The sequence below is a fragment of the Danio rerio genome, chromosome 21 (assembly GCF_052040795.2).
Source record: "Danio rerio strain M-AB ecotype USA chromosome 21, GRCz13ab, whole genome shotgun sequence".
Lineage (NCBI taxonomy): Eukaryota > Metazoa > Chordata > Actinopteri > Cypriniformes > Danionidae > Danio > Danio rerio.
In genome coordinates, this window is record NC_141041.1 from 43,249,032 (window position 1) to 43,275,686 (window position 26,655).

Below are 26,655 nucleotides of genomic sequence, written 5' to 3' on the forward strand. Positions count from 1 at the left end.
CCAATCACATATATAATCATATAAATCGTTAATGGTTGTAATTTATGGGCTATTTATTAAGAAATTAAGAAAAATTCTACTTAATAATAATATTTTTTACATATATATATATATTTGAGATATATTGTATATATACAGAGAAAAAAGGATACAGTATACAGAGGGTGGGCTGTATTGAGATGTTGGGGTACAGACATAATGCTTTTGAAGCTCTGTGAAAATAAGGTGTGGTTGTGTGAACAGAACAAACAGTGCACATACACCTTCTACACACTCACACACAGAAACACACACATATCTGCAGTCCCTCTTTTCCAAGGCCATTAGTACGAGCTGGCCTTGATTACTTATTTATGGTGCAAACAGGCAGAAGTGCAGGGAGTGAAGTAAAGAGACAAAGACCGGAACCCCTCAGCACTGAAACCAACATAAGTGTCCACACACACATTTATTTGCTGTTTCACAGCTTTTTCTACTGAACAGATCACTTACGCACTTAATAACTCCTTTAGGCGTATATGCAATAGCAGTTCATTTGCACTAGCCCCAAATGTAACAATGGATAGACTGCATCTGTGGATATCAGGGACTCTTTGAGTTTTGAATAGAATTTTACCATTATTTGAGAGATACAAACAAGCCTTAAACACAAAATATTTGAAAAATTTTATTTATTATCCATGGCCTTATGGCCACACCCACCAATCCACTCTGAAAAAGCTGAAATCATCACAGGGGTCTTTTCATTGAACTTCTTTTCATCATTCATCCGAAATAAATACATAGCTTTTCTTGCAACAATTTAAATAAATATCTGTGGCTTTATGATAATATCAGCAACAAAAAAAGTGTAAAATGTATATATATATATATATATTTATTTATATATAATATATTCATTTGTATAGATTCATATATATTTATATGTTTATATATTCTCCTTTAATTCTTTTACAACTTACAAGATGCCAATTGTACCAAAGCAATACTTACTAATACAACATGGTGAACTTTTTAGTGGTTAACTTAGAGACTGCGGACAGCACCAGTTAGGCATTCTTGTAAACTGTATGTACCTACACACTGAAACCCCACATGATAGACCCTCTTTAGAGAAGTCATTCCTGTGGGATGTGATTGTGGAGGAGAGGTTGCTTCTGTCAATGCTTGCCGTAAACTCTGATAGTAAGACATGTTATTTGCAGTTTGAGAAACATGCTGTATGGTTGGCTCTATGGGCTAGGGTATGACCTAAAGCAGTAATGGTTCATCTTATGTATATAAAACATATAATATAAATTTTCACAAGTGAAGTGTTGGTATACTTAGGACAAATCCAAACCAAAAAGAACCCATTTACGAATTTGGTAATGTAAAGTACTGCAGTGATATACACAAGGGACCTCTCCTCCACAATACAAAATCAGCCTTATGGTTAGTCTTAATAGTAATAGTCAGGTCTCTGAGGTTAATGTCTAACAGTAATAGAAAATAATGGTAATAATATTAACCAGATTAAAACAAATAGAATAAAAATACAAATACAATAAGAATTCTATGTACATACAAAAATATAGCAAAGTAACTCACAAGGATGTGCATTTTTGGGGAAGAACACACACATTCGAAACAGATTCATTCATCTTCCATCTCAGTTTCAGATGTTAATGCATCCGTTTCATCTTGTTCCCAAGTGTGGTATTCTACCTTGTTCTGGCCAGGTCTCAATATAAATCCTTCTTCCCATCAGATGACACAATAGTCTCCATTAACCTCACTTCCTGTGAAGCCTTTATGACCAACTGGAGAAGCTCAGGAAAGCCCAATGTCCTTAGAGATACTGGTGCCTCATTTTCGGCAGATCTGGTCAACCACGATGGCTTTTTTAGCTGATAGCGCTCAGTTCTGATGGTAAACTAAAGCATGGTCCCACAGGTTTTCTAGCAAATCAGTCCAAGAGCTCTCCAAGAAATGGCTTGTATCTCATGCTGAAAGCACTGTCAAAGGTGGACAGACAGTCCCATATAATGTTTGGTCCCACAACATGGTTGGATGCAGAAACGGTCAAGGATCCTATCGTTCTTCAACAGTTTGAAAGCACAATGGGCAGCAGAGGAAAAGAGAGTTGAGGATCTAAGAGTGCTTGGGAGAGGTTGGCGTCAGGCTGCCCTGGGCTGGAAACCTGACCAGACACTTTATCTTTCAGAGTAGCTCCTCTAAAAATAAAAAGAAAGGCTTCTGCTGACAGCAGATGCCGGCCTGAGACTGCACACACATACACATATGAACATGCACACACACATTCATTCTTACAGACACACAATGTCTCTCTTTACCAAGTCTCTTGAAACACATCCCTCTTAGGTGAGCTTAATATTCTGATTTTAAATGGTCCCGTATTTGGTGTCAAACTGATTTGACTTACAAAGTCAGATTTTTTTTGGTTGGGCTCCTCTCCCTGACCAGTGCCCTGTATCCAGCTTGCTTACAGTTTTTCCATTAAGTAAGGCTGAAGAAGACACACTCTGTGCTGACTTCCTGTTGACAGCGATGCCTACAGTCTCTGCATTTATTCTGATAGCATACTCCCTGTATGTTACATATGGTCCACATACCCAACTCTATCCTGGAAAGTCTAATAAATAAATAAATAGACAAGGGTTTAAAAAAGGGGGGTTAGGATACATGATGATGGACATGATGCAGGGAGGCCTGATTGGTTTAGAGCAGGTCAGTTCATTTAACAGAATTTCCCAGAAGTTTCAGCATTAAAGGTGTCTCTTCAAAGTAGAATTGCGAGAGGTTCTTTCAGGCTGTCATACAGGCTTTTCTAAGGTTTTACGAAAGGGTGCAGGGTTGGTGGCAGAGATCTTGCGGCACACAGTGTTGGTGTTGCTGCATCGGCAACCAGGACGAGTGGCACGATCATAGCCACGCTGGCACAGAGTGAGGCACAGCTTGGCAGGAGGGTAGCAGCACAGGCAAGGCAGGCAGAGCGCCAGGAAAGCCATGGCACTCCAGCGGGAGCAGGCGTGAGCCGGGGAGCAGGAACACGGTCGATCGGCACAATTGTCCTCCTTATCTGATGAGCAGTGGTAGAACAGACCCTTCACACAGCACAGACAAGTGCCATACTCCAAGATGTTTTCAGCTGAACACAAGCAGCGCTGACCACAGGTCCAGCAGGAGGGCAAATTTCGAGGGGTACAGCACTCCTGGCACTTACAGTGGCCACAACGTTCACAGATGAATAGATGCAGGCCCAAGTCCTCGCCATCAGCTAGTCCTTTGCCTAGCGAGTCAGGTTTCAAATCTCCTTTAGGTTGAGACCGCACCACAGTAGCCAGGCCAGAATGGGAAGATGTTAGTCCTGTAAGAAGTCTCTGGTCTGAAGCAGCACTGCCGCGAGACATGGAGCTCACAGTACTAGAGCGACTCAAGTGGGCCAAGTGGGAATGTTGATGCTGACTTTGACTGCGAGACATCTGAGGACGTCGCTCATCATGTGCATAGAAGACACCGACCTGAGATGCAGGCTCCAGTGCCACAGGTCGATCCACATAGTCATTATTAGCCCTTATAGCGCGGATCTGGTCAATAGATAATACAGGAACTTGCTGAAGATCCAGGCTTTCAGGGTCCATCCGAAAAGGTGGTACTGGATCCATTCTTTCCAGACCACCAGGGTATGGGCTGAACTGCAAAGCTGACCGTTATCAGGGTACATCAGATAAACCTGTAGAGAGAAGACAACATGACAAAGCCATTATTTTAGATACACAGAAAAAATAAAATGTTTGAGGTTTAACTTCAATCTGCATAACAAGTAATTGCTGAAACCAATGTTCCAGAGTCTTCACTTCTTTTAGATGGTCTATGGCTAAACCAACAATTATTATTAGACACAGAGGATGGAGAGATAAAGCCACTGACATCACACTGTAATTTAGCATCTGGAGAACACAGCTGTTGACACAAGGGAAGGGACCCAGAGCAAAGAATTTGACAGCAATGAATTGTGAGAAACTGGGAAACCCAAAAGTCTTAGTGTCAGTGTCCTGAGGTATCTCTTCCTCAGCAACTTGGAGGAATTTGCTGTAGCCCCTCCCTGCAGCCCTTCTTTTGTTAAGCCTTATCCTCCATAAACAGGAACAACATGGCTATTGGAATGTGCATGGAAAAAATCAGCATCCTGGAATTGAGAAACATGCTGCTTGCATTATTGGATGTCATAGCCAAACGAGATCTTGAATAGCACTGGATTAGATAGCAATGGGTTTTGTTTTCTTTCATCAAGAAATGTTGAGATAGAAGACCACTTTTTGATGTTTGTCGAACTCTTAGTCAATGTGTGATAGGGACAAATGTAAACATTTTAGGCTGCCTATGAAGAGACTGGATAAGAAAAGAAAGCATGCTTCTGACACATCAAGCTATGGAAAACCATTTCCAACAGCAGTGATTACAAGCAGCAAGGTCTGCTCCAGTCCCAAAAGCATCTGGGGCACAGTCAGCTGAATTCCAGGCAAGAACCCTGAATGCTCTCACAAAAAAAAAAAAAAAAAAAAAAAAGGTAAGATAGCATCCTCCCCCGCCCCACTGCCTAGCCAGAAACTCAAGATAAGGAGGCCCAGGTCGGAAGCACAAAATGCATTTGCAAATTACGCAGAGGAGGAAAGAGAAGTCCTGGAGAGTAATTACATCAAACCCAGCAGAAAGCTGTAGTCAGGTCCTATCAGTCCATCTAATTGTTGAAAGGGGTCTGCTGTTCATTTCCATGAGCTCATTATTTGGGGCCTGAGTTTGAAAACAACATTGGACTTTTAGTCTCACATCTGCAGGCAAGCCAGAGAGGAAGTTTTGGGTTAGCTCATCTGTGTCATGTCAGGCACTTTTGGTTGCATATTTGTTTGAGCATTTGCACATGTCCTCTCCATGTGGTTTTCCTCAAGTGTGTCGGCACTTGGGAGCATTTATCACTCGCGGCTACACTGCAGTTTATTTGGAACTTTCCACTGACTTGCAGTGCTCTTGTGTAAAAACAGACCCAAATTACACCTAAAAAACATTGCATTTCCTGGGCTTTTAGTAATGGTACAAAGAAAATATCTAAACTGCCACTTTATAATAAACAGCCTGCTGACTATTAACTCTGTCTACAAAGTTACTCTCAAATTATCCTCAATGAAATGCGCTTTTTATCCCTTGAGTATTTCCTTGAGCCAGAAGAATTAGAAAGCCACTAATTCACTAATACTAAAAATTAAACAAATTTTGCCTCTCACTACACCACCTTGCTCCTCTGCCTAAGAGCATGGTACTTTAATAAAATTAGCAGAAGACAAGAGCAGAAGCTGCTATATAATAGCCCCATACACACTGTTTTACCCCACCCAACAGCAAGAGCCAGGGTGCCAGAGGATCGATAAGTCACACTCCAGCTGCATAGCAGGCAAGGTGCTGACATCAGGAAGCCCAGAAGATCACCGCGCCACTCAAACCCCCCCAACAAAGAGCACTCTACCACTCTCTACCAACTCTCAGGGCACTCTTTAGCCCAACATGCCCCAGACCGCACACCAGGGCGAGGCTTTACTGGGGCTGTAGACTGGTCTGTCATATTTCTGCAGTTGAGCTTGCACAAATGTTTTCTCTTGAACAAATTCTGTGAATACTTAAGTGCCTTCCAAAGTGCTACTGGCTGTTGTTTAGGGAACATTCAATAGACTTTGGACGTGTCTATTGAAGTCTGCCTGCACTCTGACTGTACACCAGGATATTGATTGGGCTGTTCGTTTTAGGTTTTCTTATTTGTAAGCACTGTACATGACCTCTCAATGTGTAATACTAAGTGATTAAAGACTTTGGTTAAAAAAGAGTAAAAATAAAATTTGAAAAGGGTGCTTACTGAGAATGAGAGTAATAAGGAATTTAAATCACACTGCTTCAGTATCCACTACCAAACAGATCGCTTTAGATTTGCAAAAATCAAAGGCAAAATTCAGTATCTGTTTCTGCAATACAGAATTCGTCCAAAGTATTTTTCTCTTCTCCCACATCTGAAGACTTCAAGTTCTATTTTTTTGTTCAGTGAATGGTTTTATCATTTAAAAGGATATACTGTATCTAACTCTCCAAACTTGATAGAATATCTTTCATTTGACAAAGTAAAGCAAAACCATTCACCACTAATGGCTGTCTGTATTTCTCTTTTTCTTTCAATATACAAGAGCCCTGGTCCAACTTTTTATCATGTCTGAACTATTATCGAATGCATGCAAAAGATATCTAATCTGGAAAATAAGGAAATGGAAGATTGTAAGTTCTCGAGAAGATAAGGCATTTAAAGACAACACCTGTCCAAGGTTAAAACACAATTTATGTCTCAGAACTGTGCATATAGCTCAGTGAGCGAGAGACAGCTGCATCTGGAGTGCCAGAGAGAGGAAAAAAAGGGAGAGAGGGCCCTGTTTACTCAGCCCTGCCTGCCATGAGGGGTAACCTGAAGACAGGCCCCTGCGCTCTGGGAGTATCAGTGCTGAGTGAGCTGTACCTCGCGGCTCTGCCCCGGGGCTCCTTGCACCCGTTACCTTGCACACATCCTTGGCCAGGGTAATTCAATCCAGGGCAGGAAGAGGATGAGAAGCGCATATTATTCATAACAGTCACCACACACCACTGACTGGGAGAAACTTTAAACCTCCAAACAGGGAGGAGAAAACAGGCAAATGAGAAAAGGCAAAATAGTCATCCCTTAAAGGGTTGTTGGATAACATTGGAACAGCTGAATATTTTTCAGCTTGTTTTTCTCTAAGTGGGTGTGGCCATCAGGTGAATGAGGTGTTGATGTTGTCCACTTGTTTGGAGGCCGATAGGATGTGGGCCAATGACATCATACTGTGGTGCTATTTTAAAGCCTCCAGTCTCCTTTCATTGACCCCTGCTGCCACTGATAAGCATCCAGCAGTTCTGCAGCCAACCATCAGGCCAGTCTGACTTCCTGCAGGCTAACTGTCATTAGAGATATCCATTTTCCATTTCTGCTCTCTCTCTCTCTCTGTCTCTCTCTCTCTCTCTTTGACTCTGATAGAGTGGCAGATTGGCAATTGCTGACTGAGGGTTGATTAGCTGGTAGTCGCGGGGGGTAGGGGCCGGAGGCCTTGCAGAGGGCATAAACACTCCTAGGGGCCAGGCTTAACTGTCGCTGACTTGAGTTGTCAGGCACCAGGACCCTGGGATCTGCCCTACTGGGCCCTCTGGGAACACAGTGGGATTGAATGACAATAAACTGTATGAGATTCCGGATGTGCCGAATCCGACCCCCAGGAAGGACTGAAATAGACACTGCAGACCAGCAAGTTTGGGTGAGAGAGAGACAGAGAGAGACTGAGAAGAGGAAGGGGGAAGGGTCACTTAGAAAAAAGGAGGAATACATAAGATGAAGACAGAATTAGTGTAAAACTAAAAAGACTGACAAACATTGACTAAAGGTCCAAAAATGAATCTTGAACTATTAGCAGATATCAATGGATTTTATGATAGTATAACCCAGTTTTGCATCCAAAGATTTTGTTTATATGACTTTGTAAACTTGCACTATTCGCAAATTTTATCCATGCACAAAATTGGCAATTCTTTTACCAGCCTTCTACTTTGAGAATTTTATCAACAAACCAATTCCAAACATAAAGAAACTTTTGACGAAGACTGTTGTGAGCACACATGTGTGCAGCGCTGCCCCATGTCCTATCCCACTTCACTTCCAACCACTCCATCAGGCCCTGCCAGCACAAACTGGGTAGTATTGACATCTGCGACCTTGACAACAATCAATTCGATGCCTGTATGCCCGGAGCCCTGTGCATTGGCTGGGTCAGGGTAGGACTTGAGTTTAGGGCACTACGCGACACACAGAGATCATCTCTCACTCGGATGATATTCTACTCCCATTATATGTCAACTAGATTATATTTCATTCAGAGAACATCTAGAACTAGATCTTGAAAATCTCGAGAGAAAACAGTTTGAGATTTGTTTCAAAAACAACATTGCAGTTTAAGAGTAAAATTAATTCAAATAAAGAATCGCTTACCCCTAAAAGGAGGGAGATCCATTTTTTGGCCAAAACTGTTATATGTTTGTTTGTTTGTTTGTTTGTTTGCACCTGGTCCTCTCCTTTGTGTTCTCTTGAACAGTTTTCTCTCGTCTGCCTCCCGATGCTTCTTCACAAGTGTCTCACACGTGCAAGCAATCCTGGCTCCTCAGCGCTCAGTCATTCCCTCTGAAGAACACCAACAGCCTTTATCAGGGAACAGCCAGGGCTCTGCACGTTCAAAGAGCACTCTGAAGAAAGATGCAGTTCTCGTGGAAACGAGGGCAGCATGTCACATGTAATATCCCAATTTATTTGAATAAGAAACAAAAGTGTCCCCAGGGCAAAGTAACGGAGAGGAGCTTCGCCTTTCAGAAGTACTTCCACAAAACGGTGTGGAAAGCCCAAAGCAGCACGTCTGTAGTTTGTGTTCTCTCAGTATGAGCTAAAAGTGTGAGTGCTGGATTGTCTCTCTCGGACTATCTCTCTCGCTCTTTTTCTCTCTCTATCTGTGTATGGTCAGCGCTTCCTGCTCGTGCAATCATCCACTCACTCCCAGTGTGTGTGTGTGTCTGTGTGTGAGTGTATGTATGTGTGTGTGAGAGCGAGAGAGATAGAGATGAAGGGTGGGAAACAGAGGGAGAGAGGGAGGGAGATGGGACGGGGAGGAGAAGGAGGAGGAGGAGAATGGGTGGTTGGATATGAATGGTAGAAGGAAGGAGGGCCGGGCTGAGAAGGGGTTGGGGGGGCACTTGGTATTGCTGGAGATAGTTAATGGCTAAGTGGCATCATCGGGCTGAAACCCAATCTCTCATTTTCTCCCCCTCAGGAACTGTTCTATATGATTCCCTGAGCTAAGCCTAACAAGATGGACAGAGGGAGGAAGGGAACAGGAGATAAAGAGAGTGAAAAGAAGACAGAAGAAAGATATGAGTCAACAATATGATAGGTGATGAAAACAATAAGGGAGAAAGATGAGAATCACAATAGCTGACAAGAACTTCATGGAGGGATGTGGATCAGTTCTTGGAAGCATCAAGAGCTGAATGGCTCTGTCAGCTTTCTGAAGACATGTCAACAACTCTTGCTGATCTTACAATGGCACCAAAAAAAAAATCAGCATTCGAGCTAAAGTGCAACCTCTGTAAATTAGATAACAAAATCTCAAAAGTAGATGTCACTATTTTCACTCAGAAAAGTGACTAGTCCGTTATAATTGAATGATCTGTTATAATTGATTGATCCTTTGGCTTAACCCCTTAATTCATCATGGGTTGCCACAGCGGAATGAACCGCCAACTTATCCAGCATATGTTTTACATAATGGATGCTATTCCAGCTGCAACCTAGTACTGGGAAACACCCCTAGACTCTCACATTTACACACATACACTACAGCCAATTTAGTTTATTCAATTAACCTACAGCGCATGTCTTTGGACTGTGGGGGAAACTGGAGCACCCGGAGGAATCCCACCCCAACACAGGGAGAACACTCAAACTCCACACAGAAATGACAGCTGACTTAGCTGGGAAACCGCCAACTTATCCAGCATATGTTTTACATAATGGATGCTATTCCAGCTGCAACCTAGTACTGGGAAACACCCCTAGACTCTCACATTTACACACATACACTACAGCCAATTTAGTTTATTCAATTAACCTACAGCGCATGTCTTTGGACTGTGGGGGAAACTGGAGCACCCGGAGGTATCCCACCCCAACTCAGGGAGAACACGCAAACTCAACACAGAAATGACAGCTGACTTAGCTGGGAATCGAACCAGTGACTTTCTTTCCGTGAGGCGACAGTGCTAACCACTGAGCCATCTGGTGAACGAATCATGTTAATATGTACAAATCGTACGAATTAACCACTAAATCAAACATTGCCATGAGATTGTGTTGAAGTATCACAGTTTTAAGAAACCCAAACTGTAAGAAAAATAATCGTAAAAAAAGGTCAAATGACTGGCACCTACGGCTGCCAAACAAAAAACATAAAATTACGGTAAAATGTCTTTGTTGAAATAAAGTGCAAAAAATATAATTCTACAGATATTTTCATTAAAATGTTTACAGAAAAACACTGTTATTTTACAGACTTTTCCTAGATTATTATGATCAAATCCGTTCAATAAAGTTACACACTAAGAGTTTCACAAACACTGACTTTTCCTAGATTATTATGATCAAACACCATCAATAAAATGACTGCACTAAAAGTTCAAGAGAAAACAATATTATTTGAAAGTATTTTCCCTAAATCATTATAATTAAACACCTTTAATAAAATGCCAAGACATGCTCAAGATTGTAATTTAACAGTTTTATTTTGAATCAAAAAACTTTTGGAAAAAACAACAAATGAGATACAACTGATTAAAATTCTCACAACTTTAAAATTACAATTGTTACATTTTACTGAATAGTGTTTGTGTAAAACATGTAGAGGTTTAAGTTATATGGAATGATTCAGTTACAGATCTTAAATGAAATGGAAATGTAACGTGAGGGGGACGCTGACAAAGGAGTGCAGATCCAAATCCAGGTTTATTACACAGAGATGGTCAGGCAAACAACAGTCAACACAGGGGCAAACAGATGTTACATTATGCAAGGAATCCAGAGTCATGGTCAAATAACAGGCAAATGGTCAGTCCCAGCAGCAAACAACGTAAACAATTAACAAACAAAGCAAGGCAAAAGAAGAGAAACGCGTCCTAATGTTTAAAGTAACAGTATAACAAGACTAAGCAATTGGTCTATGCTGCTTTTAAAGTGCATGTAATTAGTTCATAACGATCCTCCGACAATCAGCGGAATCCGGAACAGGTGCATATGAGCGCACTTAGTGTGTAACTTTATTGAACGGATTTGATCATAATAATCTAGGAAAAGTCTGTAAAATAACAGTGTTTTTCTGTAAACATTTTAAGGAAAACATCTGTAGATTTATTATTTTTTGCGCTTTATTTCAACAAAGAAGTTTTACCATAATTTTATGGTTCTTGTTTGGCAGCTGTAGCTTCCAGTCATTTGACATTTTTTTAATGATTTTTAATTTTTAATTTTTTTTTTTTTACAGAGCAAGTAATTACAATTTATTACTTTAATTTTACGTAATTTTAAATGTACATCATAAAAAACAGGAAAAAACACTGTGTAAATAATACGGCAATTTTATTGTATAAAACAGACAAATTGCTGTAATTTGTCATTACTTATACAGTACATACAATAACAGTCAAGCTGTTAATTTACAGATATTGTTTGTAATTTTTATGGATTTTTGAATATAATTTAAAATAACAGAAAAAATACTGTATAAATAATACTGTAATATCCCTGTATAAAAAACAAAAATGTCAGTAATTTGTCTAATGATAAAGTACCTCAAATGAAAGTTAAACTGTGAATTTAGAAAGATTGTTTGTCATTTTACTAAGTTCTACAAATAATTTTAAATGACAAAAAATTACTGAAAAAAAATTAGGGATATTTTCTGTAAAATTAGTTTTTTTTTTACAGTGTACAGTAGATACAGTAGGAATTTTGGGGATCCTTTTTCCAACATCACAGTAGTGGTGTGCATCCCTGGTTAGTGTTAGTTCAGTTCTCGCCCTAAAACTCAAACTGCATCTAGGAACAATTTATGGCAGTCCTGTAGAGCAGTGTAAAGCATTGGTGTTGATTGTTCTCTGTGTATAAATAATTAAAACTGAGCATAAAACAGGAACTGGTGTGTGAAATAGCATGTGAATCAAAAGTTTCTGAATTAAGTAATCACAAAAAAGAACAGATGAGAGTACTGGCAGATTATAATATAGCTCACAGTACTGCAAACAGCAAAACAAAATTGCTATTTTTAATAAAAGAAGGGTTTTAATTCACTACAATAAATTCATATTGTTAAGCATCTGTAGTATACTTTATCAAAATATTTTTCATTCATTCATTTTCCTTCAGCTTAGTCTGTATTTCAGAGGTCAACGCAGTGAAATGAACCAGCAACTATTCTAGCATATGTTTATGCAGAGGATTCCCTTCCAGCCATAACCCAGTACTGGGAAACACTCTCACATTGACACATACGCTACAGACAATTTAGCTTACTCAATTCACCTATATCGCATGTCTTTGGACTGTGGGGGAAACCGGAGCACCCAGAGGAAACCCATGCAAACATGGGGACGCTTTCCATTCACTTTGAATGGGTGATGTCAGGCGTTGGCGAACTGCATTGTGGATCTGTCGGCGCTGCTTCAGAGGCGTTGCTCGCTACAGAAGTTGGGATAGCTCAACTGTTCAAGCGCCGACGGAAGCTTCAGCCAATCAGATCGCTGTATGCAAATACACCAGCTCAGACAGTGGCCTATTGCTGACTGAATTTCATTGGCTGACGCTTCTATGACGATCACTTCAGCCCCAACTTCAGACACGCCTTCAGTCAAGCGCTGACGCTGAAGGCGTTATATGCACAGACGTGTTGTTCAGCCACTGAAATCTTCCGCCGAAAGATTGGTGCGAGAATTTTCAGTTTCATAAGGACCTTTTACAGCATCGATAATGTAGATTTATATTTAGTTTAACAACAAAACATCAGTACATAACGCTTTTCCGCCTAGCCTGCTTTACTGAGGTCAAGCTGCTTTTATTTTCACATTGGGTCATTTCTGAACAATGACAGCCTGTGAGGCGCTCCCGATATTGTTTACCATGCTTCTCTGAATATTCGCTTTGAAATATCATGTAAATATGGCAAGGTAATAAGTGAAATTCCTGCACGCCGCAAGGCCAACCACTATATACACTTCTAACTGGTGAATGACTTGAACGTGTTCACAATTTCTGGAGGCGTGGCTTTGAAACACAGGCCCTCCCCTGCCGTCCAAAGCTAATATGCTAACCAATTATCATTTTGGCAGATCACCTACTGTACCTTTAAGTATCCAAATGTTTTCGGCTGCTCAAGCCAATCACTCGCTTAATGTCAGGTGACTCATGCTCTGCACAGCCTTCGACTGCAGCTTGTGCTGTATTGACTAGATGCACTTCACTTCATAACTAAAACGGCCATTTTTCGACTGAACTAAATTTATTTTTAGTCACACTATTTGGAGGGCCGGAACAAATCGCCTTGTGGGCCAAGTTTAGTAAGTGGGTCGCCAATTGAATAGCCCTGCTGTGAGTATTTTTATTTGTTAAAATTTATCTATTTTTTGATGTATAGTTTCTAGCGTTAACGTTAAGATACCTGTCAACCCTCTCGTTTTTCCCGGGATTCTCCGGTATTTTACAGTTCTATACTGCTGTTATCCCGTAAAGGTATTTTCCCGTATTTCTCCCGTATTTTTTATCTTTCTGTGAAGAGCTGATCCTCTCTATACGCAGCCCATACCGCCGAACCACTAGGGGTCGCCCCTTGCTCTTAAATGTAAATCTGTTCTGTGCTTTCATTTTATTTAAGCTTAAAAACACTTTGAAATAAAAATAAAAATGGCGCAATTCATTTTCTTTTCATTACAGGCGCTATTGCCTATTGTCAGTTCATATAATGATGCATGACTGTCAGCTGATGCGTTCCATAGTTTCCCAAGCAGATTCTGTACGTACGCGATTTGATGTGGAGCTCAAGTGGACACTGGCTTTTGGGTGCGTGTTTGAACAGACATATACACATCATCATCATCATCATAATAATAATAATAATAATGATAATAATTATGAAAATAATAATAATAATTACAATAATAATAATAATGGCGATTCATTCTGCTGTGACAAGCCCAGATTATTAAAGGGACTAAGCCGAAAATAAAATAAATGAATAATAATAATAACAACAACATCTAAACATGTCAATCTAGTAGGGTTTTCTTTTAAATACAACTAATTTTGTCTTAAACAAGCATAAACAGTTAGGAAAGCAATCGGTCACACTTTACAATAAGGTTCATTAGTTAATGTTAAGTAATGCATTTACTAACATGAACAAACAATGAACAGCACATTTACTACAGTATTTATTCATGTTAATAAACATTAGTTAATGAAAATACAGTAGTTCATTTTTAGTTCGTTAACTCATGGTGCATTAACTAATGTTAACAAGTATGGACTTGAATGTTAATAATGCATTAGTAAATGTTCAATTATGATTAATAAATGCTGTACATGTGTTGTTCATGATTAGTTCATGTTAGTAAATGCATTAACTAATGAATCTTATTGTAAAGTGTTACCAAGCAATCAAATGCTTTCATTAAAGATCTATGCATTTTTAAAGTGACACCTGTTATTTAATGTAATCAAACCAAAAACATCCAAATTAGAGATTAATTCGCTGCTCTTTAATCAGAATGTTTAAATTATACAGTGAAGAAAAGATGAATGAGATTTGATAATTTGATTCAATGTATATATAATAGGGGGTGGGGGGTGGGGGTTGTTTGGAGAATATCCCTTATTATCCCTTATTTTCCCATCCCAATGTTGACAGGTAAGCCACAATGTCAGGAGACATCTTCCTGCCTACTATTGAAAATTTTCGTCAAAATTTGGATGAGAAACACAGAGAAACCATTTTAACAGCGCAAAAGTTTTTTTTTACTATACTCAATATTTTTTTTATTTTTAAAATTTTGTGAAAGTATGTTAGTAAAATCTTTTATTGTTGTGATTTCCGTTTTCTAGGCTAAAAGGTGAAACCTTTTTGAAAGATGTAAGAAACACACAGGGACTTTTAGCCAGTTTTGAGGATAACATGACACAGCAGGGTTAGTTGTAACAGGGTGTTAGAATTAAACCACACACTATTGGACAAGAATTAACCAAACAAATTTTTTTTTTAACTTTAAGTGTAATGTTGAGAATAGAAAATATTGTTTCAATAGAAAAAAAAAAACATTTTATTGCCAAAAATGCAAATAAATGCATTGCGTGATGATGGATACATGGATAATAATGCAAATAGATTCAAATGTGTTTTTCCAATAAACAAATAAATACATAAACATACTGTACTATGTAGTATAAAAAAAGAAATGAGCCAGTTACTGAGGAAATATAGCTACTATTAAAAGTAAACAGAAATTTGAATTAATTGTGTAAAACCTGCCTTTAAATCCAACTAACCCCCTGTTTGTTACAACTTGCCACACAGGTGGGGTAAACATTTTTACTCTTTTACACTTTGGCAATACTGAACAGAAAACATAGGTCCGGCAACCATAATTCCAGTGCTCATTTGTAGGAGAGGCTTGTGTGTTAATGGTAAAAAATATATATATATATGGTTTGTGTTTTAGCTATTACTTTGTTCATTATTTGACCAAAATGAAAAAGTGTTACTTTGTGCCCCACTCTCTCCTAATTTGCAGCAAGGACGTTCAGTAACAAGGATGTAAACAATGGGAAATGCTGTTTAGCACCACTAAAAATTTAGCTACAAATTCATATTTATCTGTTAAACCCTGTAAATACCCACAATCTACACCAGTGCTGCAGTGTCTCTCTATGTGGCCACTTTCTCTGCATTCTAGATCTTAAATAACAAACTCGCAAAGAACGATATGTGAACCTTTCATATTACTTACATATGCTTATAACCCGAAAAATGATGAAAGACACTTGCCAGATTTTATTTTAGAGAGCAGGAGTGAGGTTCAGCTGTGTCATTTTCATTTTCTGTCTAATTCAGGCTCCCACTGACCCGACCACACTCCGTGACAGTATTTACTCAGCAGAGGCACGGCTCATGCTAGTAGAGGCGTGACTGGACATGACACATCCTGGTGGCGTGGAGCCAATATGTTAGCTGACCAATCAGAGCCTCTTGAGGGCAGGCGTTTTGGAGGAACTAGGAAGTATGACAGTTGTTTCCATTCTAGCTGAGTAGCTGTATATAATAAAAGTAAGTATATAAATAAAGTAAGATATATGAAAATATAACTTTTTTTTTTTTTTTACAAATCAAGCATAGCTGCACATTGCTTTGCATCCTATAAACACAACCAAGCCTTAAAAATACACTCGGCACCACCCCTATGTACAAAAAAAAAACTACTTTTGTACTTTAAATCAAGTCCAATTGAAAAGGTGGACTTTTAGATTTTTACTAGATCAATATTTGGCTACTTCTTTCCCTAAACTGCCTACAGGAACTTCCCAATGCTTCGAATGCAAAGTTTTCCAAATGTCCACAAGTGTCCAAACACATTTGAGACAAAATAAGTATATGTGAGGGGGGGGGATCCCGATACCTCCGAGAACTTCATGGTTGTTAAACATGAACAGAACAGGGAGGTATAGGAACATCACGTGCCATTGTTAACTCTAAGAGCTTTGTGTGGTTGTAGACTCAACATTTGGGAACTCACTGACCCACTCTGATGTGTTTGTGCCAGCTAGCAGCTGTCCTAGAGCAGGTTACATCCTAGAACAGTGAATAATTCAGTGTCTCAATCGAGTGCATGACGGATTGGAACCCAGCCCATGTTCCTTTCCACTTCACTTCAGTCACTGCCAAAAGACAACAGTCTGCCTTATCATAATGGCAGGGAAATGATCAAGTACGGACAAATGTAAATTAAGATAAAAGTGAGGTTTATTTACAGTCTGCAGTGTTGAAAGCTTTATCATTTTCCTGCATGACAAGAAAAGGATAATGTGAATGCAACAACTGGAGCATAAAATATACAGGATATTCATATGTGTTCATGTCAGTCTATTGATAGCACATTGAAGGTATCTCCAAGGTAACGGGACACATTTTGTGTATGCCAGTGTGTGTGTCTGTGTGCGTAATGGGGCAGGAAGAGGGGTGCTTCCTGGCTTCCTGTCGAGGGAAATAGCTAGGATGGCCAAACAGAGCAGAGAGAGGAGAGTGAATCAGGTTTCTCTATATTAAACACACTCAAAACGCATGGCTGAAAAGCTTCAGCCCAATCTACTTAATCTATATGCACTTGTATAAATGTTTACAGTGCAATCTGAATAACATATGTGGTCTCTGGAACCTAAATATTGTACTACAGGACTAATTAGGTCATAAACAACACTAAACATCTGTTTGCTGGTATCTGATTTTCCTTTTGTACATCATTTGTTATCCAAATTTTCGACTATTCAAGTCTCCTAAAATCTCATTTTAAACTTGGCCAATTTTATAGTTGTTTTAATGACACATTTAATTTTTCATGGTCATTCTCATTTTAACCAAGTTTTTATAATGATTGTTGTTGGTAAAATATATCACAATGTGCTAAAATTTCGAGGTAAAATTTGCATTAAGTTAGCTCAAAATAATCTCTTAAAGTCTTGTACTGTAAGTAGCCATGAATGCATAAAAATCTATTGGTTGGAGTGATTGGTAAAAGCTAGTGATGTGACAAAAAATGATACATATACGTGATAGATATATACATTAGATGTCGCCTGGCCTATTTTTGTCTATTGGACGGAATGCGTCGATAGTGCCGCCATCTTGGTACAGGGTAGCGCTCCTTTGAAATGAATGCGGGACCAAGGTACAGTGGAGGACTGTGGCCATCCAAAGACAAAGATATACACATATACACACATATATATATATATATATATATATATATATATATATATATATATATATATATATATATATATATATATATATATATATGTATATATATATATGATCGGGAGTTTTCCTGGATGTTAGTATGTACTTTTTTTTTCTAATTACGAAAATTATAATTTACATCACTTTTCTACATTGATGGATCAGTGACCGCACAGGCATTCCTGACAAAAAGCTTGTGTTTGTGTGTACAGAAATTTACTATTCACCCTCCCTGTTAAATTTGATCTAATCATGTCCTGAAACACATCCCCTCTTCTGCTTTCACTTCTTACACTGACGGAGGGAGCGATTCATTTGTGAATGAATCCCTCGAACGACTCCTTCACTGGTCAACAATAATACAAGTTTTCGGCAGTGCAGCATCTCGTTGTCATATTTCTTTTGCATTGTTTGCTGATTTGATTCAACAAAACTAGCATAAGCCGAGTGTTTAGTGCGAGTTGGAGCTGCTTTGCCTTGTGGTAAATGCAGTAAGTGACTGTATTATCATCAATAACGCTACCTGATTAGCACAAAAGTTCAGAACATACAAAAACAGAAAAAAACGTAATACTACCTATGAAATGTTCTGCCTTTGTGCTTTGTTTTCTTTGTTTGCTCGTTACTACACCCGTAGACAGCGCTAAAGTCCAGCATCTTCACGTAATAACACTGTCTTGACTAGTGCGGTTGAATGACATTTATCCTGGGAGCACTAAACCAATGTGGCAGCGCTATTGACGCATGCTCAGAGTCCCTATGCGATATCTAGTGTATACATCTATGTATATACGCAATGTAGCGGAGCTTGATTCATTTCGTAGACATCCCAAGTCTCCCGGAAGTTCTTGGAGTCTCCCGCAAATGCATAGAGATTCCCGGATGCCCGCAAACGAATGATTATCTCCCGGAAATCACGCGTCTCCTGCCCGGTCCTCAAATTGTCTCCACCGCATCCCTCCCAGCTCTTTAGATACGTCGAGCGCAACTCAACCCCACCGCTCTTTAGTATGCAACTCACTCCCACCGCTCTTCAGGTACATCATGCGCAATATAACCCCACCGCTCTGCATGTACATTGTACGCACACGCCCCCACCGCTCTACAGATACGTCCCCAACTGCTTTTCAGATACGTTGCGTGTACATGCCCCCAACACTCTTCAGATACGTCGCGCGCACACGCCTCCACCGCTCTTTTAGATACGTCGCGTGTACATGCCCCCACTCACCGCTCTGTCTCCCCTGGAAATTACTTTTCCCAACTTGGGAAGTTTGATTTTGCCATAATAATGTGATCAGTGACATCTTTATTTTAACCTTTAACCACGTGACTGATTTGAACTTTGATTCAACACCCTCGTGGTTTAGTTAAGTATATAGCGAGAGATAGGGCTTCGATTACATTCACTTACCAGCCACTTTATTAGATACACCTTACTAGTACCGCGTTGGACCCCCTTTTCCCTTCAGAACTGCCTTAATCCTTTGTGGTATAGATTCAACAAGGTACTGGAAAATTCCTCAGAGATTTTGGTCCATATTGACATGATAGTATCACACAGTTGCTGCAGATTCGTCAGCTGCACATTAATTATGTAAATCTCCCGTTCCACTACATTTCAAAGGTGATCTATTGCATTTACTGTAGATCTGGTGACTGTGATTGACATTTGAATACAGTGTCATTGTCATGTTCAAGAAACCAGTCACTATGATTCACGCTTTATTACATGGCGCATTATCCTGCTGGAAGTAGCCATCAGAAGATGGGTCCATTGTGGTCTTAAAGGGATGGACATGGTCAGCAACAACCCTCAGGTAGGCTGTGGTGTTGACACAATGCTCAATTAGTACTAATGGGCCCAAGGGGTGCCAAGAAGATAACCCCCACACCATTACACCACTACCAGCAGCCTGAACCAATGATACAAGGCAGGATGGCTCCATGCTTTCATGGTGTTGATGCCAAGTGACCCTACCATTCAAATGTTGCAGAAGAAATTGAGACTCATCAGACAAGGCATTGTTTTTCCAATCTTCCCTTGTCCAACTTTGGTGAGTCTGTGCAAATCGTAGCTTCAGTTTCCTGTTCTTAGCTAACAGGAGTGGCCCTCAGTGTGGCCTTCTGCTGCTGTAGCCCATTCGCCTCAAGGTTTGTTGTGCATTCAGATATGCTCTACTGCGAACCTCAGTTGAACTACTGTTGCCTTTCTCTCAGCTCGAACCAGTCTGGCCATTCTCCTCTGACCTCTGGGATCAGCAAGGCCTTTGCGCCCACAGAACTGCCGCTAACCATGCTCTGTAAACCCTAGAGATGGTTGTGTGTGAAAATCCCAGTAGATCAGCAGTTTCTAAAATACTCAGACCAGCCCTTCTGGCACCAACAACCATGCCACATTCAAAATGCATTGAGTTGCTGCCGAGTGATTGGCTGATTAACAAGAGGTTGGACAGGTGTACCTAATACAGTGACTGGTGAGAGTACATTTTCACTGCACCAGTCTTTTGAACCATACTAAAGTGTATTATTTACATATATTTTTAAAGAAGGTCACTGCATATTGTAGGGATAGTGGGTGTTATTATAGTGTGCACTTCAAACATTATCTGTTCCTTTGCACAAGTTTAGTTTACAGTCCCAGCTAGTGAACGGCGAAGTTATTATGGGAGTGCGCCCTTCTTTGCCGGTGGAGGGAGTGGACATTATTTTGGGAAATAACTTGGCTGGGGAGAGTGCGTGGCCTGTAATGACACCTGCACCGATTGTCACCACGTCTTCTGTTCTTGATCAAGAATGTTGTGAGTTGTCCGAAGATGTGTCATGTGTAGTGACGCGATCTAAGTCTAAAATGTTGAATGAGTCTAACCTGAATGATACCCGTGTTCCGGTTGAGTCTGTCGCTCCTGGATTGTCTCTCTTGTCAAAAATTTCTCGTGCAGAATTCATTGCTACCCAGAGGGATGATCCTGGATTAGAAAAAATGTTCGCTGCTGTTTTCCCACCGGAGGAGGTAGAGAGAGCCGCAACTGGATATTATATTAATGATGGGGTGCTTCTGCGCAAGTGGCTTGCGTTACACGAGGATGGTGGTGGTGAGATAGTGGTTCAAGTTGTTGTTCCTGAGAAATTCAGAGATGTTGTACTTAAATTGGCTTAAATTGGCTCATGGCGATCTAGATGGTGTAAAAAAGACCTATTCTAGAGTTTTGCAGCACTTTTATTGACAGTCCTCCGCGGGAGACCGGGAGGGGGGTAAGTTTTTAGATGATGCTGTAGTGCAACCTCGATCAAAAAATTCTGAGACTTTGAAAGAGTTGGAGGATTTGTTGTCTCACCTAACTGTTGTGCAGCGAGCGGAGCTGTCACATTTGATCCAAGAGTTTCCATCATTATTTGGGGATGTTCCTTCACAAACGCATCTTGTAGAGCATTATGTGGATGTGGGTGATGCTTCACCCTACGCCCAGCGGTTTTATCGTGTCCCTTTTGATAAATACATGAAATTAGTGTCCGAGATTCAGCACATGCTGAAGAATAACATTGCAAAACTCTTGTGTTCGAGTTGGGCATCGCCGTGGTTACCTTGTCACGTGCCCCTGTGGTGGAGTGATGAGGAGGTATTTTTGGTCTCCCACTGATGTCACTGACCTACTCCTGTATGTATGTTATAATAATTTGATTTAATTTGATGTGGGATTTTTTTAAGGGGGGTGTGTTAGGCCTGCGTTGTGTTTTTGTGTGTTGATTTAATTTCTAGATTGGGGGTGTGCCTTCAGCGCACCTGATGCTGGTCGGCGCCCTTATTTAAACCCCGGCATAGAGCTTGACGAGGCCGCTGTCCATTCACTTGGCAGTTGGCTGGAGCCACGCTCTTGTTTGGGCATTATGCTTTGTTTCGCATCCATACACTATCACTGACAACATTTACCGCATCCATATATTTGCATTTCACACTGATTGAACATACGGATACTGATATTTTGATTATATAATTTAAATTGAGTTAAATAAATCTTCTTTTTGATTATACTTCTCCTTGTCATCTCCCTTATTATGTTACATCCCTGAGCCAGGTGTAACAGTGGGTAACGAAGGCCAGCTGGCAAGTACAGCTCAAGAGCCTTATTCCCATAGACTTCTGAGAGCATTTGCCTCCTATGCAGGAATCGTCGGTTGAATCCCCACTTGGAATGAGTGGGTCGGTGTAAGACTGGATGGAATATGAAAAACGCAAATACTTTTGAATACCTTATATTCTACTACAGTCATCGGTGGTGTAATATAACATACCTTACACATAAAAAAACACTAAAATAATTGTGTATTTTTTTATATTACCATTGTTGTATTAATACATGAATGAGTTGGTCAGTTGTGAAGGTTTGAGATTTTTGCAATATCGTGCTTTGCCAGCAGAGATTCTCACCAAGCTCTGATCTGGAAAGCTTTGAGAAGCGAATCTTTTTCTGATACAATTGAGTCGACTGTTTCATTGCTAAATGGCTAACATGGACTTTATTAAGAAAATAACATTGTTTATGTGCTTCATGAAGGTTGAAAAACAGTGTTGATACGTTTAGGGCCGTGTCTGAGTCCACTAGATCCTTTCAGAGGTGCATCCAGCTCTGTGAAACTCCTTCAGAAACTTAACCTGGATGATAAAGGCTTTCAGCTGTGCGTCTGACTGAGCCGAGCCCAGTTTGATGAACTATTGTCGGCTGGAGGATTTCCCCCAGGACACCAACAACAGGCCCTATGTCACAATCGCGTCCCCACAAGAGCAAGCTCCTGATTGGTTAACACGGCGCTAATATCCTCTTAAGTTAAGATTTATGAACTAGAAACGCGCGTTAAGCGCGCAAAATGCTTAATTCCTGCCCCGCCATACGTGCCACCGCATTTACTCGACACCATTTGCGCAATTCGCATCATTCGCGCATATCATGCAGCAGGACGTCTATTAACGCGTTTGCATTGACTTAACATGTAAATAACTCGTGCTTGATGCTCCTTCCGCCTCTGATGTGAACACAGCATAACATTGCTCCGTAGTGAGGCATATAATCATATCCACAAAACAGGACTGGTTTAGAAAGCTTCATTTCACCATCACTAGTAAAAGCTTCTTGACTAAAGTTGTAAATGTAAAATAGTATAAGTACATGACTAAATTAAAGTTTTTGTCTGCATTTACCATCACTATGTTAGTCTATAGGCTAAACAAAGACATTTTCAATTTTGTTAAGAACCATTAAAAACTTGTTTCTCACTTACACCAGTACAGATAATCAACTTTGATGACATGACCTTGCACTTTAGCTTCTCATCAAATGTTCTGGCCAATCAAATTTTGTCTGTGACTGTCAGACAATACTGCCAGTATGCAAACAAAAAACAAATCTGATTGGCAATTTTAAAAAAAGAGGAGGGGCCATTTAACAATCTAGATCGTGATTCAACAAAAGCTGCATTTCTCATGCAAACATTCAAAAACAATATTGGTGATGCTTGTTCAAACTACTTATTTAATAATAAATGAAGACAATTATTGTTGAGAGTTTGTTTGGTGACAACTTAATTATGTGATGTTCAATCCACGTACATGTGTTAAAACAATTAAGGTAAGTTAATCAATTTGTGTTGGGATAACATGAAGGAAATGTGTAGAACCCAGGATTTTTTACAGTGCACATTGTTAGAGAAACACTTCTCTGCTCCAAAGGGTAGAGGGCACACTCATGAAATCTTTAAATACGCCACAAGGTGAGACCCAGGAAATCAAACAGAACAGAGGATTTAACTGCTTTTATTGATTCGATGTAACAAATAAACACAAAACTTGTCAGGATATTGCCACTTCGGTCTTGTTAATTCTTGTTTTGGTGGCAGGGTCCAGACACTAGTTCTGTCTTGTCTAGTATGTTGTGCTCGAGTATTCTCAGGACGAGCACTCATTTTCTGTCATTATATTCGTCTTTGTACGAGCCCTGTCTTGGCCACCCTTAGGTCGTGCACGATCCTGTTTGACACGTGCACATGGGGTCCAGCTGTGCTTGGAATGCACGCTCTCGTCCTGTTGTTTGTCCTTTCTGCAGCATGCAGAATTCATTCTTAGCGTCTCTGTCTAGTTGGTTTTGGTTTCAGTTTGCACTGGAATAGAATATGCACGTTGCATGTGTGAGTGCACGGTAAGTGTTTTCAATTTTCGTGAACTCATGTCTTGTGTTCAGTCTACTGTTAGTGTTGTGTTAGCACATGCTTCATGTTTACAAGCATCGCATGCTTTAGGGTTTTGTTTCATGTGTGTTTAATAGTTCTCTCATTGACTGCGTGTTCTAGTTCCTTTTTACGTGAGCACAGAGTTTGTGTTGTTTCTTTGCGTCATGTGCTTTCCCATCTATTGTCTAGTGCTACCCTCTATGTTAATTCATTATTAATTTATTATGTTTGTTTGTTAATTCTTTCTCTTTATAGTCTACTCTTGTCTGCTGTTTTGTGCCAGTTTGTCTTATGTTGTATCCTGTTGAGTCGTGTCCTGTTTGTCCAGCCCTGATCCTTGCCAACCCTACTAAGTCAAGTCAAGTTTGTTTGTTTGTTTATTTGTTCTTTGGTTATGCTTCCCCCCTCTCTGGGTTGTTTTTGTTCTCCTTTTGTTTTATTTTTTAATTAATAAATCCCCATTTTAGTTCTGCATTTGAGTCTTCGTCCGTTCCCCACCTACAACCGTGACTCAACTCTGGAATAATCTCAAATAATGATTTATTTGAATGAACTATTTGACTGAAGTTGAGTCAGTAGCAAGAACATTTTAATAAATGTAGTATTTTCATGTGCTTTCAGATCAGCATCAACAGATCCATAGTTCACTGAGAAGTAATGCAAATAACTGTCAAATTGCAGAACAATTTTCTTTGATTTCAGTATTGTGCCGATTCAATTGTTTATGATCTTTTGCATTGCTTTTCAGTGAACTGTGATTCTTTGTAGTAACTACTTTTCCATTTAAAAAACAGCTGCTGGGAATTTACATCTGATTACAGAACTTTGCTGACAAAAGAGCATGAAAGTAGTCTTCGAACAATTGCAGAGCCCTAGAATTTATATTAGTATAGTCAATATAGCTGCGCATTACAATGCAGTTCAGTGAGACTTTAAAGGGCAGCTATGATGAAAATCACATCCCACCATTTTGAGGCCAACTGCAAAGTGACGTAGGAGTGCAGTTTAATGCTATGCTCACACAAGACACGAAACTCTCAGATAAATCGTGCTATTCGAGTGTAAATAGCAGCATGAACATTTGAGTTTACTTGCTTCATTTGTGCATCAAGTTCACTTCAGAACAGATGCGGATTCGCATGATGGGCAGGGCTTCTATTTACCCAGTGACTGTAGCTTCATTGCTAAATGGCTAACATGGACTTTATTAAGGAAATAACATTGTTTATGTGCTTTATGAAGGTTGAAAAAACAGTGTTGATACGTTATTATATCATTATTATAATTATTAATTATATAATTATATAATTTAAATTGAGTTAAATAAATCTTCTTTTTGATTATACTTCTCCTTGTCATCTCCCTTATTATGTTACATCCCTGAGCCAGGTGTAACAGTGGGTAACGAAGGCCAGCTGGCAAGTACAGCTCAAGAGCCTTATTCCCATAGACTTCTGAGAGCATTTGCCTCCTATGCAGGAATCGTCGGTTGAATCCCCACTTGGAATGAGTGGGTCGGTGTAAGACTGGATGGAATATGAAAAACGCAAATACTTTTGAATACCTTATATTCTACTACAGTCATCGGTGGTGTAATATAACATACCTTACACATAAAAAAACACTAAAATAATTGTGTATTTTTTTATATTACCATTGTTGTATTAATACATGAATGAGTTGGTCAGTTGTGAAGGTTTGAGATTTTTGCAATATCGTGCTTTGCCAGCAGAGATTCTCACCAAGCTCTGATCTGGAAAGCTTTGAGAAGCGAATCTTTTTCTGATACAATTGAGTCGACTGTTTCATTGCTAAATGGCTAACATGGACTTTATTAAGAAAATAACATTGTTTATGTGCTTCATGAAGGTTGAAAAACAGTGTTGATACGTTTAAGGCCGTGTCTGAGTCCACTAGATCCTTTCAGAGGTGCATCCAGCTCTGTGAAACTCCTTCAGAAACTTAACCTGGATGATAAAGGCTTTCAGCTGTGCGTCTGACTGAGCCGAGCCCAGTTTGATGAACTATTGTCGGCTGGAGGATTTCCCCCAGGACACCAACAACAGGCCCTATGTCACAATCGCGTCCCCACAAGAGCAAGCTCCTGATTGGTTAACACGGCGCTAATATCCTCTTAAGTTAAGATTTATGAACTAGAAACGCGCGTTAAGCGCGCAAAATGCTTAATTCCTGCCCCGCCATACGTGCCACCGCATTTACTCGACACCATTTGCGCAATTCGCATCATTCGCGCATATCATGCAGCAGGACGTCTATTAACGCGTTTGCATTGACTTAACATGTAAATAACTCTTGCTTGACGCTCCTTCCGCCTCTGATGTGAACACAGCATAACATTGCTCCGTAGTGAGGCATATAATCATATCCACAAAACAGGACTTGCAGAAAGCAAGTTTAATTAAAAGGTCTCAGCTCCTCTGTGATCATCTGCACCTCAACAAAGAAACAAGTTTAAACAGTGCATGTCTGTAATTAATACAGTAAAATTGCTATGTTATTCATTAGGATAGTCATTTAGTGTCAAGACAATTATTAAAGAAGAAGCTACAATCCTGGTTTGTGGACTTAACTCAGGTTTATTTTGTATATTAGCTTAACAGATGTCCATACAGCAGTGGATCTTAATGTGTATCTTGTCACATTTGCTGTGCATAAACAGTGCAAAGCTAAACATGTGTCAACATTGTGTGTGACTCATCGTTGCAGAAAGGCTTGA

The 26,655-nt window shown here is 39.8% G+C and overlaps 1 protein-coding gene and 1 long non-coding RNA gene across 2 annotated transcripts in view; both read right to left on the bottom strand.

Annotated features, from left to right (window-relative positions):
* Window positions 1-26,655, bottom strand: part of LOC147838945 (uncharacterized) — a 1,276,407-nt gene that overhangs the window by 354,378 nt on the left and 895,374 nt on the right. The window lies entirely within an intron of this gene.
* Window positions 923-8,686, bottom strand: LOC100003704 (protein sprouty homolog 2). Its single transcript, XM_087301837.1, has 2 exons — window positions 8,093-8,686; window positions 923-3,736 (listed from the first exon to the last, which is right to left on the bottom strand). The coding sequence occupies exon 2, from the start codon at window positions 3,666-3,668 to the stop codon at window positions 2,817-2,819; it is 852 nt and encodes a 283-aa protein (XP_087157963.1). The 5' UTR covers window positions 3,669-3,736; window positions 8,093-8,686; the 3' UTR covers window positions 923-2,816.